We start from the raw sequence: 16,862 nt of genomic DNA on the forward strand, positions 1-16,862 counted from the left end.
AATTTTTGAGAATTTTTTTTTAATTTAATTTTGTATTTACTGCATGATAAAAGACCTAAAAGCACTAGTGGCCTTAGGTTTTTAAAGATAGCAAAAAAAGTAAACGGTCCTGATACATATTCAAATTCATTTCTGAATATTATAATGAAAGTACTTCAGTTAACTGTGTATGTAGAATTTTGGGCAGTGTTAGAAAGTGGTGAAAATTCGAAAAAGGATATCATTATCCCTATGGGCCAGGAAATACTACCGTGCCACCTTAAACAACATCATATATAATTCATAACAATTAAACAGTTCCAAAGTATTAGTACAGGTAATACTGCAACAGTTTCAAACTTTAACAATACTTTTCAAATCACTGATATATGTCAAATATTTTAACAAACTTTAAGTACTAACTTCTTTTTTGTTATCAAAATTAAAATCCACTTTTTATAGGTAAATTTATTTTCTTTGAATATAATGTAAATAAAGTGATTGTACACCTTTTCATTGTGGTAAATTCCATTCGGTTCAAGTCACGTGGTTTCACAAATAACTTCCTCATATGTGAGGTATATCAAAAAGTTGACAAAAGTGCAGATATAAGTTTGTAAATGTATTTTCTGCACAAGAGAAAATTACAAATGACAAGTTACCAAATTTTCCTGTTTCTACTATCTCTTCCACTGGCAGGTAAGGCTTTTAATGGCAATATTATTTTTACAGTTTCTTTTTTAATTATAGGAAGTATGTATATCTGATTGTATAGATATTTGTATGTACATATTCAAAATTATCATACTTATATTTGGCAAAATGTTCAACCTGTTTTTTTTTCATTTCATATTTCTGAAAGTTAGTTTTAGCAAATAAATTTGAATTGATACATGTCCGCTTTTTTTAAAAGAAAACTGACAGCATCTTTATTTCCTTTGTAAGCCGCTTTTACTGCTATTACTTCATTATTAAAAAAAACTAGAGTACAGCATGTTATATAGATATATATGAATAATCAGAAAGCATAAAACGTATAAGATTACTGAAATTGACTCTTGAGAATTTACAACATTTGACCCTTTAAACTAGCGCCTTCAGAATACACGACATTAAGATATATTAAGTGTATATATAAAGTATTGACGTAAGTTTTTCAATTTCAAAGTCCCGACTTCATTAAGATTACTTTTTTTTCTGTCTTTGGTTACTTGAAAATAACTTCCTCGCCTTTATACTTATCCTAAACCAGTAACTTCTAATACTTAGAAAAAGAAATGTTATAGTTGATATTCGTTAAACGTCCTTGCGAACTAAACGAGATCTTATTAGATAGTTAGCCTTTTAAATCTTTCAGTCATTTTGGATTACCGAATACAATCTTAGTTAAGACTACATAATAAACAATAAGTGTTTAAATTTAAACAATCTTAGTTAAGATTACATAATAAACAATAAGTGTTTAGATTTAAACATATAACCACAATATAAATAAGGTGAACGCCCATTGCAGTGCAGTTTCTTTACTATTGATTGATTGATTGTTGGTGTATTAAGCCACTTTCAACACTTTTGGCTTTTTATTGGTTTTTATTGGCGGAGGATATAGGAGTGCCCGGAGAGAAACCATCGGCCTACGACAGGACAATTGGCAATCCTATAGTCAACAAAGAGTGGAGTAAACAATCTACCACATTTTCAGGGTTAAAAACGACAACCTTAGTGCTACCACCGGGGCTCCTTGAATAATTGAAGAAAACATCTAATTTCGTTATTTTTCTAATGAAAATCTTTTATTAAAAACGACTAAGTCAGTATTCACTCCTTTAGAAAATATACTTCGAAAAGGCATTATAGCTTGATAAATATATTGACCATTAACGGGCCAGAGAGAGTTTCTGTGGTTGGCGCGCCACTTTCTCCATAGTTTTTAATCACGTAAGAAATTGACGAACATTATGCTGGAAACTAAAGTTTATAAACCTCTAGAGCCCACCTTTTGAATTCAATCATTCCTTGTTACAATATTAGTAAATTATAGTTAAAATGCTACATTGATTTATGAAATATGAATATAATATTTTTTATCATGATAAAATATACACCGTCCAATTGAAGAAATATGCATAATATATATATATACATGTAAATAATATTCGTTTATTCTACAAATTTCAATCTGAAGCACTGATAGTAGGGATGTTTTCCTTTAAATGATATTAAGTTATCATTTATTTTGATTGAAAAATATCTGATAACAACAGTCCAAATATTGACAATGTTATGCTTACTTCCCTGTTATATCTTAGATAGCCTAAATATTATACACTTTGCAATAAAGTGTTTGGTATATACAATGTTTATTTTCTTTAAAACATTTTTCTTTAAGACGTTAATCATTGGCTTACCTGTGAAAAACCCTTTAACTTTCATTTTACATAGATGATGTGTAAATTTTTTATGACTGTTTTAATGAAATAAGACATGTACTTGACGTTCTCCTCAATCGAAGTAATATAGATACATACCTTCAAAATTTTTTGATTGAGTCTGTGTGGACACTGAGATGAATCTAGAAACTGATTTTTTGTTTGTTAAGAGTTGTTTAGAGACAAATTATCATTCTATAGGTTCAAATATCAGAACACGTTATTATATGAAAAATATTATAAAAATTTGAACACTAAATTGATATTTCGGTAACTTGTGACTTTTTCAATAGGTTATTTTCTCAATGACCTTTTAATTCATTCACGATTATTTTTACTAAAAGTCAAAGTTCATTTGTTATTTTTAGGATACATATAAAAATTAGGAGATGTGGTATAATTGGTATGATTGACAATGAGACAATAACACCTGATACCATAAGGCGTTAATGTATGACTTTCTTAATATTCTAAAGTGCATGATAGATAAATGATTAATTGATAATTGTTTGGTTAACGCCCAGTGTCAAATATAGGGTCTGCAGAGTGGGTCTCTGTCCGGTTGAAGGGCTAGTAATTATATAAGACTGCCACCAGAAACGACAAGGTATATTGATAAGGACAGAAATGTTGAATCCACCTACATGCCCCGCAAAAAGTTTGGCAAGGGATCAAAGAGCGTGGAACTGTTTATACACGAGACATTATATTTAACTTCCTAATTATTACAAGGCGTGGATGCGTTTGTATGGGTTGTATTGCCGAATGGGAGAACCCCTGGTGACACTTGCGACTGTGAGGATTAATCAGAGAGAATAGACTAGATAATACTTTCACGCGGAAACTAATAAAGAACAGAAAGATTTCAGCTTTGACAAATAACATGAGGAAACAAAAGAATAAAGCTTTCCTCCTCAATTTGTATCGCTCTACATGGAAGGCTTTTTGATACCATACGAAAGCGGACGTAAATGCATACAGACAACAGTCTACTTTCTGTTACATATTTTACTTATGACAAAAGATAAAGAAATGCAATCTTTTAAAAACCCATTGCACACTAAAAAACTATTACGAAGTCGTTTTATCGAAACAAGTATTATATGTTGTAAAAATTAGCATAACTTTTATAACCAAACAAAATGGTAAAAACGAATTTCTTTTTAATTTCTTATATAATATACATCTGTTGTGAAGCTTTTGAAATGGTGTGTTAATAATAGTATGAACATCGAAACTGCCTTCACGTCGTAAATTCACTGGTTTCATATCAAATATTTCCTCTTTTTGCAGTTGTAGTCCAAAATTGACCCACTCTGCATCAGATACTTTATTGTTCTGTTGTTTAAAAGAGTTAGTTCACAAAGGGCTAAATTTGCCATAATACTTTAATATTGTTTTCATTCTGGCCAAAGTACTGCAAATGTTAGTTGTGGTATTATTATTAATACTAAGTTCTTTTTTTTTGTACATCTTATTACAAACTACAAGGTTATGGCCCCGCATAATGGCATTTAGTGTGTTGTAATGTCAATTTTGGTACTATTCACAACCCCCGATCCTGAAAATTGTTCAGGGACTCAACATAAACGTTTGCACCCTTGTTGAATACAGAACATTTTGGATCGTATTGGTTGGGGCAAATATTTTCCTGAAATTTTTGATTCCGAAAATGGACAAAACCATCGTTTTTGACAAAATCACAAAAAATGTGCTGACTCTGGAGCCTCTTATACACCTTTTTGAAGAGATCTGTTTTACTCAGCATTATAGCTTTTGAAATAGACCTATTCAAGTGAAAAATTGTGATCTTTTTGATAATTTGTGATAAAGTTGAAATTCAAGGCCATGTTTCTGCAAAAGCGAATCCTGTCCTTTGTTTTCGTATTAAATACGCCTGAAATATATGCCACTAGAATCTTAACAAACAATAATCAATTAATTAACCTTTTGTTCAAACTGTTGTTTTATTGTAGCCTGTCAAGGTGATCCTCCTCCAGAGCATGAACTTCCACCATTTGATGGTTGGTTTAATAATTTAGTCCATCCTGACTGGGGAGGAATTGGTAAGTAGATACATCTTGCACGAAAAAAGCCAGCTTGCGACTCTTTACCCTGAAAAACTGCATTACTACTTGGAAAGTATCTCAACTGAAACAGACATAGTAAAATGTCGATACGTATAAGTTTATACATAGTACATATAAAAGCTTTATGTTAAGAAATCAACATAAACATTTAAAAGTTTGCTGTAATAAAATAAATCCGTGACCACGCCATATGTTTTTGAAATAATGTTTTATTATTTACGTCCCAGATCAAAAGTAAAGTTATATGTTGATGTTATGCAGAATTTTACTGCATGAAAAACCTTCAAGTGGACAGATATTGTAAGTACCCTTACTAGCGGCAGTACAAAGAACTTCGCAGAAAAAAATCCTGTCTGTATTAGTTAAGAAATAAAATGAAAACGTACAGAAATTATTGTGTTTCATAAAAATGAAATTGAGAATGGAAATGGGGAATGTGTCCAAGAGACAACAACCCGACCAAATAGCAGAAAAGATTTCTAAGTCAAAAATGTATGACTATATTGAAGTTGTATTAAAAAAAGGGCCATACATAAAAGACAGAACGGGGACAACCGTGTACAAGAGTGTTGAAACTTTACCTATTTGTAAGGTTTTATTTTTTTTGGTCATATATATAATTCAGTTGACGTAAAAAAACGTTTCTAATGAGTAATGTAAAAAAACCTGATGGGATTCACATTTACGCGTACTATTATAGGGTGAAATAGACATTTGTATGTAATATCGTTACATCGTGAATTGAAGATGATCTCTAAACATTAGTACAAAACAAGAAAAGAAAACCACTTTGATCAAACTTGTCCAAAATGGACAAAGACTTACATGTTTAGAAAACGTAATGACCTGAATAAAGAAGGACACCCTGAAAAAGAATTTAGGGATCATGTTTTCAATAAGTAGCTTATCATCGTTCACGGCTAAAGCATGATCTCGAGAATGGGTGTATGAATGTGGTTATATTGGTATTATTGTTTTGTTTTTGTTTTTCGTTTACATGCCAACCTCAGTTCATGTGTTTAAGAAATAAAATAAAGTAAGTTTAATTTGGAATTTGAACTTGAATCAGAATTTCATAGGAAGTTAGTATAATACTATGACTAAAAAGGAAAAAGGGTATAATACATGTACGTCAATGATGTAGATAAGGCAATAACACATAAAAGAAACTAAAAAAAAACCCATCTAATTGTAGTGAGACAAACACCAATATTAGACATCTGTAAATACAATATATTAAGTACTTTAAGTAACTAAATTTCCCTTAGTCTAAAAAAAGTTGTGAATATGTGACCCGCCACATTTTGTGTAACAGATCTGCCATCAACATCGAATACAATAAACGACAAAAACATTATGATGTCAAAAAGAAATTCACTGACTTTTTGATATATCAATATGACTGCCGATTCAGTAGCTGAACTTTTATCAATACACCAGTCTGCATCGTTCCTCAAACTACAAAAGACTATTTCACAACACAAAAATTTGTATACAGGAAGTGTTATTTTCTTTAGCATAACGTTGTTTCTAGAGAGTTAAGAAGTAGTTAATCTACAGGTTAATAGAAAAACAAAGGATATGGACACAAAATCAGTACATGCACAGCAAAATACATACACACACACAAAGCAAAGGTTTAGTGCATTGGTGCAAAACAAGAAAGAAAACGCTTAGAACAAACAAATTTAAGACCGTTTTTAAATTTGTTTTGCGTAAAGTCAAATCTTCAAAACCCACAAGCCAGACAACCCGGAAGAAAATAAACAAGAAAATTAAAACACACACGTGACAAGTTTAACATGCATACACCTTGATGACAATTTTAAACATAAATTTATTCTCGTTCAAAAATTTTATCAATGACAAACAACATATTAACTTATATAACTAAACAGTTATAAAAAGGACATACATTTGAATAAATTGTAGATGTCCACTTAAGAATCTTTTTTTTTATTCAAATCGTTAAACACTACCATCAAACGGACACAGAACAACAATAGTATTACAATACCTAGTTAGGTAACCTTGTGTGTAGAAAAGACAGCTCATCAAAGCACTGATGTGATACTATGCGAAATATATTAGGATGAACATTTTTTATGTATTCACAATTTAACAGAATATTAAATATTAAGAATTATGAATATCATAAAACCATTTTTAGATAAGTACATGCTGTAAATTTTCAATGAACAATTTAACTTTTATTTCGTTTTCATGTCATTTAATATATTGTATAGGTATATATGGCTATTGATCCGGGTATACTTCCTGGTTAAGTTGTATTGAGAAGGAGTAATGACCTGGAACAACATACGTGTTAATTGTTGCATGTGACATCTAACAAGGGATTTATTACTTTAATCATAGTATTTAGCTGAGGCACATTATAGGAACAAAGTATTTTATGGACTCCAAAAATTACCAATAGACATTTAGAATATAGAAAATATTCTGCATTATATTGATATTCATGTATACTTATATCTCCAAGTATGCTCTTCGTCTTCATCATCTTCATTATTGGTTACTTGTCACTCTCCCATCATAGCATTCACCTGGTCACTATCCCGTCACATGATTCACTTAGTCTCTGCAGTCATATTATTCACCTAATCACTCCCCTGATATATGATTACACTAGTCACCCTCTCGCTATTATCATTTCCATGGTCTATCCCGTCATTTCATTCACCGGGTGTTTCTCAAGGCTCGTCATAAGATTAACCTGTTACGCTACCGTTACATCATTCACCTAACTACTCTTTCGTCATACCATTCACATGGCTACTCTTTCGTCATACCATTCACATGATCACTCTCCCGTCACATAGTTCACCTTGTCTCTGCTATCATATCATTCACGAGGTCACTCTCCTGACATATATTTTCCCTTGTCACTCTTTCGTCACATCATTCACGGATCATTATACCTGGACACTCTCCTTTCCCGTCATTCACCTAGCTATTCTTTCGTCACATCATTCACCTGGTCATTCTTCTGTCACATCACCCATCTACTATGTATTAACTGATATTCGTGGATTCTGGAAAATTGTTTTTTTTCGTGGATACTTGATTTCGTGGTTTTGGCTTTCGAATTCAAGCCTTGAGTAATTTGAACTTTGCAGAACACTTAATTCATCATTACCATAATTTAATTTTTTGAAATCTTTCTTTCAATTGTATCGGACTTAAATTGATTTTTTTGTGATGGTTCTGATGATCTCTTAGCTTTATTAACCTTCAATATATATGATGATACACTGTCCTAGTATAAAATGGAGTGGTGTTGCATCTTACAAAGTTTTTTCAAATTATTTTTGCAAAGAATTCCGCTCAAGCCGGTGCTTGGGGCCGTCTAAAACTTGCAGTGAAGTGGGAGTTTTTTGCTCCCCTTTGAAGTCCTCACTGTGATTTTGAGATGAAGAACAGCAATATAAGCGCAACTGTTTGCTTTTTGTTTGTGTGTATGTTTTTTGTTGTTGCTTTGCATGTTTAGGTAAACAAAATACCTTGTACAGTTAAATACTGTTCTGAATTATAAATAATCTGTTTATAGGCAAAGTTTGAATAATTCATCAAGTTTTCAACAACAGAAAATAGTTCAATCCGAAGTCTCAAACAATTCAACCTCTAAAGTTTTTTATCAGTTTGTTTAAATTTTGAATATACAACTGAAATATAACTATAACTAATCTTAAGTTTAATGCAAAAGATCAGATGGGTTTATCAAAAATAAATAACAATTTAATTAATGTATTAACTTGTGATATTATTTGTAAAGAAAACAAAACTTATAAAAATCTTTCTTCTTCTTCGTTACATAGGCATTCAATTTCATCTTTATCAAACTAAATTAATCAATTTTGAGAAGTAGTTTAATCAGTTTTTAAGGAAATTAAACCCCAGTTTAACATTCTTTCCCTGATAAACAGTATTATCAAAATAAATCTGTCAGACTAAGGAAGATATTCATATGAGAGAGGAAGATACGTTTGACTTTTGGGATTCAACATTACTTTGCATGGTATTGCATTGTATTGTATTGCAACGCACTGTATTGTATTGCATTGTATTACATTACATTGAATATTAATGCAATTAATATGATCTTAAATTTTTTTTTTATCAAGACGTGATAATTGTATTTGCTTACATTATTTAAGATGGCCAGCTTCTAAGAAGGTCGGTACCAAAGTATGCCGATGGAGTTTACCATCCGTCCGGCGCAGACAGACCAAATCCCTTTGAACTCAGTAAAGCAGCACACCACGGAGAAGCAGGATTGGGTTCTAAGAGAAGCAGAAACGCTTTGCTCGTATTTTTTGGTAAAGAAAGTTCTTCCCCATTCAGATTAATGAAACTATCATGATTTAAGATTGTAACAGACACATACCTACATGTGTGTAAGCCAATTTTATGTTGGGGGATCAATTTTACCTCGTTCCTTTGCATTACAAATCAAGTATCTGTTCTCTTATCGCTTATTTCTATGTAAATTTTGCTTTTGCCATTTTATACAATATTGAAGAAGTCTGTTTTGTACCTTATTGAATTAATATTTGAGCAGATAAAACATGTTAAACTAAACAATTTTGAAGCAGTTTCCATAAGATAGTATTTGCTTTGTTTAGTGTATAGATGAATTGTACGTAATCAGATAGTGCAAAATAAAGAGTTTATTGCTGTACACATTATTGCATAACTAGTACTAAACAACCATATTCTATAATGAAAAGAATTTTTGCATGACAACACACATTGAAAAGAAAGCAGAAAAGAAAAAAGAAAAAAACCAGAAGAAATATTACTTTGTCGATTTTAAACTAATCAATCGTCAATTTAAACGTTTTTTCATCTTCTTTAAATGTTTTAGGCCAACAAATAGTAGAAGAAATTTTAGACTCCCAACGGCCAGGTTGTCCTATAGAATATTTCAACATTCCAGTACCTCCAGATCATCCCTATTTACAAGGAAAGGAGAGTTTAGAAATGCCTTTTCCAAGAACAAGATACGATTCTAGAACTGGATATTCACCTAATAACCCGAGACAGCAGGTCTGGTGCTAAAAGGAAAATAAGGAAATGTTACAACAATGTCATTATATGAGAATACAATATAACAAACATATCTAGATTTACTTTGTCATAGTAAAGCTGACAAAATTCTATACCCTGACACTTTAAGTCGATATTAAAACAAATGTTTCAAGTCATCACGTTAAGAGCATAAAAGACGCTTTACTCCATAATGTAATGGTCCAGTGGTAGTTAATCGACGTAATCTACACATTACACTGTTGTACAATTTTCTTATTTGATACTATTTGATATTGCAAGGATATTAACTCCTCTCTGCACATATTTTTCTTGAGACTGAAAGTTTGTTATGTTAAAGTTAAACTTGTAGGGACATGCAATGCTTTATTTTTGTTTTTCTAATGTTTGTTTTTTAATTGATTAATATCTTTTTTATAATTAAACTGACACTTTATCATTGTATAAATAGGGATTTCTATGATTTATCAATATGGAATAATATGCAAAAATTATCAGAGTACTTGAAGAATGTCTTACCTTATTCCCGACAGCTAAATGAAATTACTCCATACATTGATGGAACATTGATGTATGGACCTGGTAAGGCATGGACAGATGCTATAAGAGAGTTTAAAGGTGGACGATTGAAAGCGAAGGTCCCTGATCCATTACGTAGGAAGATAAACGAAAGCTTTCCAGCAGATAATGACATTCGTCTTCCTTTTGCTAATCCTCCAGCTCCAAGGGACCATTTTCTTAGACCAGTCAACCGATTTTGGAGTAAGTTTTGACGTATACAATAAGTAGTGTTATATTCATGGGTAAACTTAAGAACGAGTAACAAACTATGTAATTGTTTACCAGAAAAAAGACATATACAAGTTTTAGGTCACGGTCTTAAAAGACAAGTTCTGATGCGAAAGGCTATTTCTGGCCCCCAATTTTAAAGTTGAATCACATCCCGAAAGGAAAAGAGAGGCGGAAGATATCAATGGGAAAAGCAAACCCATAAGTCGACGACAAACTGACAACGCCATTGCAAAAAAAAAAAACAACAACAAAAAAAAAAAAGACCAAAAGACAAAACAGCAGTATACAACTCACAACATAAAAACAAAACAAGAATGTGTCCATAGTACACGGATGCCCCACTCGCACTATCATTTTCTATGTTCAGTGGACCGTGAAATTGGGGTCAAAACTCTAATTGGCATTAAGATTAGAATGATCATATCAAAGGGAACATGTGTACTAAGTTTCAAGTAGATTGGACTTCAACTTCATCAAAAACTACCTTGACCAAAAACTTTAACCTGAAGCGGGACAGACGGACGGACGGACGGACGAACGAACGGACGCACAGACCGAAAAACATTATGCCCCAAACGAGCAATAAAAATTAAACCACATCAAAATCCGTTGGTAATATCAATTCTGTAGTATCTGGTCGCCGATCTATGTACTACTTTTTTTGTATTATGTGCTATTTTTTGTATTAACTGTGATCTAAAAAAGATTATTAACGAAGAAAAGTGACAAAGTTCTAACATTTGATAATGATTGGTGAAGAATTCTACATCAGAAGTTAAAGATATGAGCATAGACCATCATGATATTAAATATAAAAGAAAGATAAAGAGTAGATCTCGAGTAGATGATTTAAAATTTCAACATGGTCTAAGTTGGTGCTCATATTTTGAATTTGAAAACAATCTGATGTCTGACAATTTTGACAATTAAGTTGTAGTCTTTAATGGATGTTGCTAAGCAACTGTTGTGTTATTAGATTCAATTGGAATTTCGTGAGTTGAATAATTATATTAAAGATATGTTTATTATAGTGAAACACTATAGATGAAAGCCAATTCTTGAAAGATTGCTAAATGTATTCTTTTAATATAAAAATAGAACCAATTTTTGATCGGTTGCTAAGCAACATTAATGTTGCTAGATTGTTCAATTTCATGTAGTAAACTGAAATTGGACTGACTTTTCTTTTCCTACAGAAAGTTATTCTTATAAAGACACTATGACTTGCGTTTATACTAATTTGCATCATCATATGATTAGTTCATTGAAGTAATCTTTAATTTGAACGTGCTCATCAACTTTTGTGTGTCTAGGTTTAAAATAAACTTCACAAAAGAAAAATTACAACTATAATATGAATGATATTAGATTGTTACAACATACAAGTAACTTCAATGTATTCTATAATAGACAATCTTATTTGCAATTGCGCTAATTTGTACAGATTTAATATAATTAATAATAGAAGTTGTTAGGCAAGCTTCCTTTCAACAGAACATAAAAAAAATAATTGTTTTTTTTTTTTTTAAGTTTTCTATACAACAGCTGTCAATGATATGAATATAAACTTATTTGAGAGGTTTAATTTTAATAATTAATTTTTATAAATGTTTAGTAGAGAATTGTGTATTTCATTTTTATGTAGTCAAACTATTTATCATGTAAGTTACAATGAATATATATTTTCAGGAATTGGAAATCCACGTGGTTTTGAGAATCCCTTTCTCCTTACTTTCGGCGTTTTATTTTTTCGATGGCATAATTATGTGGCAAAAGAACTTGAAACGGAGCACCCGAATTGGAACGATGAAGCACTGTTTAATGAAGCAAGAAGGCTAGTGATAGCTTACCATCAGGTAATATTTAAGAATTGAATGCTTCTTTTTGTAAATTTATTGGGGTGTAAAAGCGTTGACCGAAGTACATTTTGTATGAAGCGCTTCATTCTATAAAAGTGCGCACGGTCAACGCTTTTACAACCCTATAAAATTACCAAAAGAAGCATTCAATACTTATAATTGCATTTTTTTGCTAGGATCATGAAAACACGGATTCTATCAAGTTTTTCTTTTATTTACCTGTGCACTTTATTGTGGAAGCTCTTGTCATTATGAATGTTACATATCATTTTGAAATGAAGGTTAATTTCAGAATGACGCGAGATTGCTGTTAGCCTATCAAAATAACGTATTATAATGAAACATATATAGATATAAGAAGATGTGGTATGAGTGCCAATGAGACAACTCTCCATCCAAGTCAAAATTTATAAAAGTAAACCATTATAGGTCAAAGTACGGTCTTCAACACGGAGCCTTGTCTCACACCGAACAGCAAGCTATAAAGGGCCCCAAAAGTTACTAGTGTAAAACCATTCAAACGGGAAAACCAACGGTCTAATCTATATAAAAAACGAGAAAGACATGTAATGTAATTATTTGGCTGTAATTGGTAGGTTTGAATAGTGCATACGAGTTAATAAATTCAACGTCATTAGGAGTCATTCGAATTTGAAGTCAGTTTATATTTAGCATAATCATTAGGCAAATATGTTTTTGCTAAAAGTATAAAGAATGGATGAAATTGGAATGTGTCCTATCTCAGCTCCGTATTGGTTGTTCAAAACTACAAACCAATGCAGCTTTAGTCGTTCATATAAAGACTAAATGATAACAAATATCCCTTAAACATTTTTTTCCAAACTTTATGGAACCAACAAGAGCGATTTTTTTTAATTGCCTGTATCTCACGAATTTGCCTTCACCAATTGGATTTGTAAAGTGCGCATAAATAACTTGTGTCATGAATTTACACACCATATCCCTTCATTTCGACAGTAAAAAATGAGCCCATTTCAAAATGTTAATTAAAAAAACAAACTTATTTGGTCAGTTTACCTTGATACGTACATACTAGCTATATAGTATTCTGCATTTAAGTGTTTAGCAGTATTCAAAATAATTAACAACAAAAATTATACTACAATACTACAAGGCACATATTCAAACAAAATAATTAAATAGTTCATTCTTTTTTTTAATATTTCAATTTCATTCTCGTTTCATATTTATCACTTTTAAAATGATTTCAGAAAATTATAATGCGTGATTGGTTACCAAGATGGCTTCAAATAACAGACCCAGCGGACAGTACCACCTTTTTCAAAGTTCCCAATTATTATAGAAGTCAGTCAGAACGTATGTATCTATTTATAGCTGCAATATAACTTCTCACGAAGTCGTATAATATATAATATAATAATAATCTATAATTCAGTAAATTCAGCCATTGTCATTATTGAAAATTAATAAAATCTCTTGTCATTAAGTGAGAGGAAAAAAATAGTATTAATATTCTTTAATTCTAGCCGTATTACCTCGTTTTTTTGTTTTGTTTACAAAGGCGATACTTTCGGTTGTATTTAAAAATGGAATGCTTTTTTGTAGTTTTTATTTTGGTGTAAAAGCGTTACCGATGCACATTTTATAGGAGCGTGGAAGCTCACACTAAAAATGTGCGCACGTTCAAACAAACCTATAAAACTACAAAAAGAAGCATTCAGTTCTTATAATTAAATCTTTATGCTACAGAATCACAAATGGTGATGTTGTTTTAAAAATGTTTAAATAATCACCACCTCATTTTGTGTACCTATATGACAAACTGAAGTTTTTTTTCTGTAAGAAAACCATCAAGCGTTAGAAGTGAAAAACTCGCCAAAGCTGACGAAATACAATCACGACTGTAGATTTTTTTGCAAAACAATTATATTGTAAAGAGGGCTGATATGAACTTATTAATACATTATATGAAAATTTACCAGATTCTCTCCTTATTTTCAGTTTCTTTAATGTACGAGCAAGAAGTCTAGATGTGTGTAGAATGTTTTTTTTAATTAGTTTTATTTAATTAATGATTTATATCATATGATTCAATGCTTGTCCTAAATTATGACTGTTATTTTTAACCAGCTTGCGGAGAACAGTTTTGCTTCAATGGTTACAGTTCAGAAATACATCCTGGTATTACCCAGGAATTTCAAACTGCTGCAATGCGATGGGGACATACGGTAGTTACACCTGGTATTTGGACTAGGTAATGTGGCTTGATGTGCACGCAAATGTTTGATTCACAAAACTATTTCATCTCTTGCAAAAAAATGTTCGAAAATTATACAACCAAAACGTCTACTATGCATGGATTACATAAATTGTGATTATACGTGTTTACTTTGTATGATGCAGTACTCTTAACTAGTTCTTATCTAATGAATAACTTGAACTATGCGACCAAACCGTCTACTATGCACGGATTGCATAAATTGTGATAATACACATTTCAGTACTCACAACGAATTCTTATCTAATGAATAACTTGAACTATGCGACCAAACCGTCTACTATGCACGGAATTCATAAATTGTGATAATACAAATTTCAGTACTCTCAACTAATTCTTATCTAATGAATAACTTGGAATAAAACCACAATCCAAAGTGTGTGTGTGTGTGTGGAGGATTAAAATATTTCATAAAGCCGAACATAATGAACCAAAAAACTAATTATTTGTATCTGTACTATTTTCTGTATCTGAAAGAAACCGTATATAGCTTTTGCTTATAGAATGTTTACTTTGTTATGCTTGATATTTGATAAACTTCAAAATTAACCCAAATTTACCAAAGTATTAATATTTAAGCATCTACAATTTAGTTTAAGAAAAAAAAACAAAATTGATAGTATCATACTATTAAATTAAGAACTCACATATAAGTTACGGTAGGTAAAGTGAATGAGTCCACTTTTTAGAGTGTATATTGTTTTTTTTCGGGTGAAAACATACATTACAATCAATACGCGAATATTTCCACTTCCCTGCACTGTAAATCACTTACAACTCCTAAATTGTACTGTAAATACAACTTTTACAGTGTTCTTCTTTTCCATTGTTGGATAGTTTAAATAATAATTTTGAACATTATAGAAAGGTTGTAAATGAAAACGATAAGTCAGCGTTTTATGTCAAAAAGCCCTTAAATACACGCTTGATACAGATGTTAACAAATAACCTGTACAAATTAACGACAATTTTTTGTAGGAAATGTGCATACAGCATTATCAAGTCGTTTATAGGAATTCTTTTGTATGTGTATTTTGTTTTTATGTTTTAAAAGTACTTTATTTGAACTCATTTGATATCCTTTTTGTAACATACATACACTAATGGAATACTTTTAACCTGTAAAAGCATCGTTATTCACTCATAAAACCTGGATGCTACTTCATTATTGACCACAAACTTTTATACCTATGTTTGACAGGTATTCCTTTTAACTATTATGTTAATAGCTCTATTTTACTCAGTACATCGACATTTGCAAATGTTTTATATATTTGGTTTTATCGATAATTATTTGCAAATATAATTTGTTACAAGTTATATTCCTCTTTATCACATACTATTTGACTATTTTACAGGGATGTCAATTGTCAATACGAGAGTAATCGCACAGTATCGTCTCCAACATCGCACAAAGTTCATGCCATCAGACTGTGTAATGCCTATTGGGTTGGTCAGGTATGCTCTATCGAAATTCTAGTAAACAATTTATTTTTCCGCCAAAAATTGTGTGTGTAACTTTTGCTAGGATGTTTCATTACAAATAATAAACTGGAATGAAATTATATAACTATTTGGCAAAGATTTACATATAGGGTTGTTCGGTATATTTTCATCATTCATACGCCTCCGTTCCTTACTGTTTATAAGCTCAGTTTAATATATATGTATGACTGGGAGGTGCGGATGGGGACGCTGAAGTGCGATGGTAAAGCTGAAGTGCGATGGTCACGCTAAAGTGCGATGGTCTGTTCTCTGATGTGTGGTGGTCTGTTTGCTGATGTGCGATGGTTTATTATATAACGCGTGATGGCTAGTTTAAAATCTACAGATGTTCAATTATTATGAGAAGTAGATTTTTTAAATAGTTACTATATAAATTTGCATTCGTTATTGTCTATGTATGTCCTTAGTTACAGATGCATACTAAATGGGAGATCGTCTTCTTTGATTTTCTGCCTGTGAACATAATTCCGCGTTAACATTTTGTCTTTCATTTACTTGGTTCCTCTCATGAGTTCCTCGTTTACCGTAATATTATGATACGAAGAGTCTATCTGCGGACCTATATGTATTTAGAGAATACCTACCTCCATCGCACCAAAAAAGAACCTTTTGCTGTTTTGGGAAAAAAATCCGCTATCAGAAGGTTAACTTTCTCCTCTCCACCAATCATTCCTCGTTTCCCGTAGTAATAAAAGTTTATAAGCCCCTTATTAACCCAAAAACCCGAAAAAACTGCTTCTACCGTGATCAAACAAATTAACTTCTACATCAACATGGAAAGCATTGAAAATAAAGTTTATTAAGTCCATCGCACGTCAGCGCTACCACCATCGCACTTCGGCGTAGCTATCAACAGGATAGCGTCTCAATGCAACCATCC

At 31.5% G+C, this 16,862-nt stretch overlaps 1 protein-coding gene across 1 annotated transcript in view; it reads left to right on the forward strand.

Moving 5' to 3' along the window:
* The first annotated feature begins 524 nt into the window (after positions 1-524).
* LOC127734992 (dual oxidase 2-like) overlaps positions 525-16,862 on the forward strand; it is a 53,375-nt gene continuing 37,037 nt past the window's right edge. The window contains exons 1-9 of the mRNA XM_052245050.1: positions 525-678; positions 4,385-4,474; positions 8,674-8,835; positions 9,384-9,565; positions 10,099-10,327; positions 12,047-12,213; positions 13,449-13,554; positions 14,329-14,452; positions 15,835-15,934. Coding sequence (XP_052101010.1) covers positions 600-678; positions 4,385-4,474; positions 8,674-8,835; positions 9,384-9,565; positions 10,099-10,327; positions 12,047-12,213; positions 13,449-13,554; positions 14,329-14,452; positions 15,835-15,934 — 1,239 coding nt within the window. The 5' untranslated portion in view covers positions 525-599. The remainder of the gene's footprint in view (positions 679-4,384; positions 4,475-8,673; positions 8,836-9,383; positions 9,566-10,098; positions 10,328-12,046; positions 12,214-13,448; positions 13,555-14,328; positions 14,453-15,834; positions 15,935-16,862) is intronic.

The sequence above is a fragment of the Mytilus californianus genome, unplaced genomic scaffold (genome assembly GCF_021869535.1).
Source record: "Mytilus californianus isolate M0D057914Y unplaced genomic scaffold, xbMytCali1.0.p SCAF_3, whole genome shotgun sequence".
Classification (NCBI taxonomy): Eukaryota; Metazoa; Mollusca; class Bivalvia; order Mytilida; family Mytilidae; genus Mytilus; species Mytilus californianus.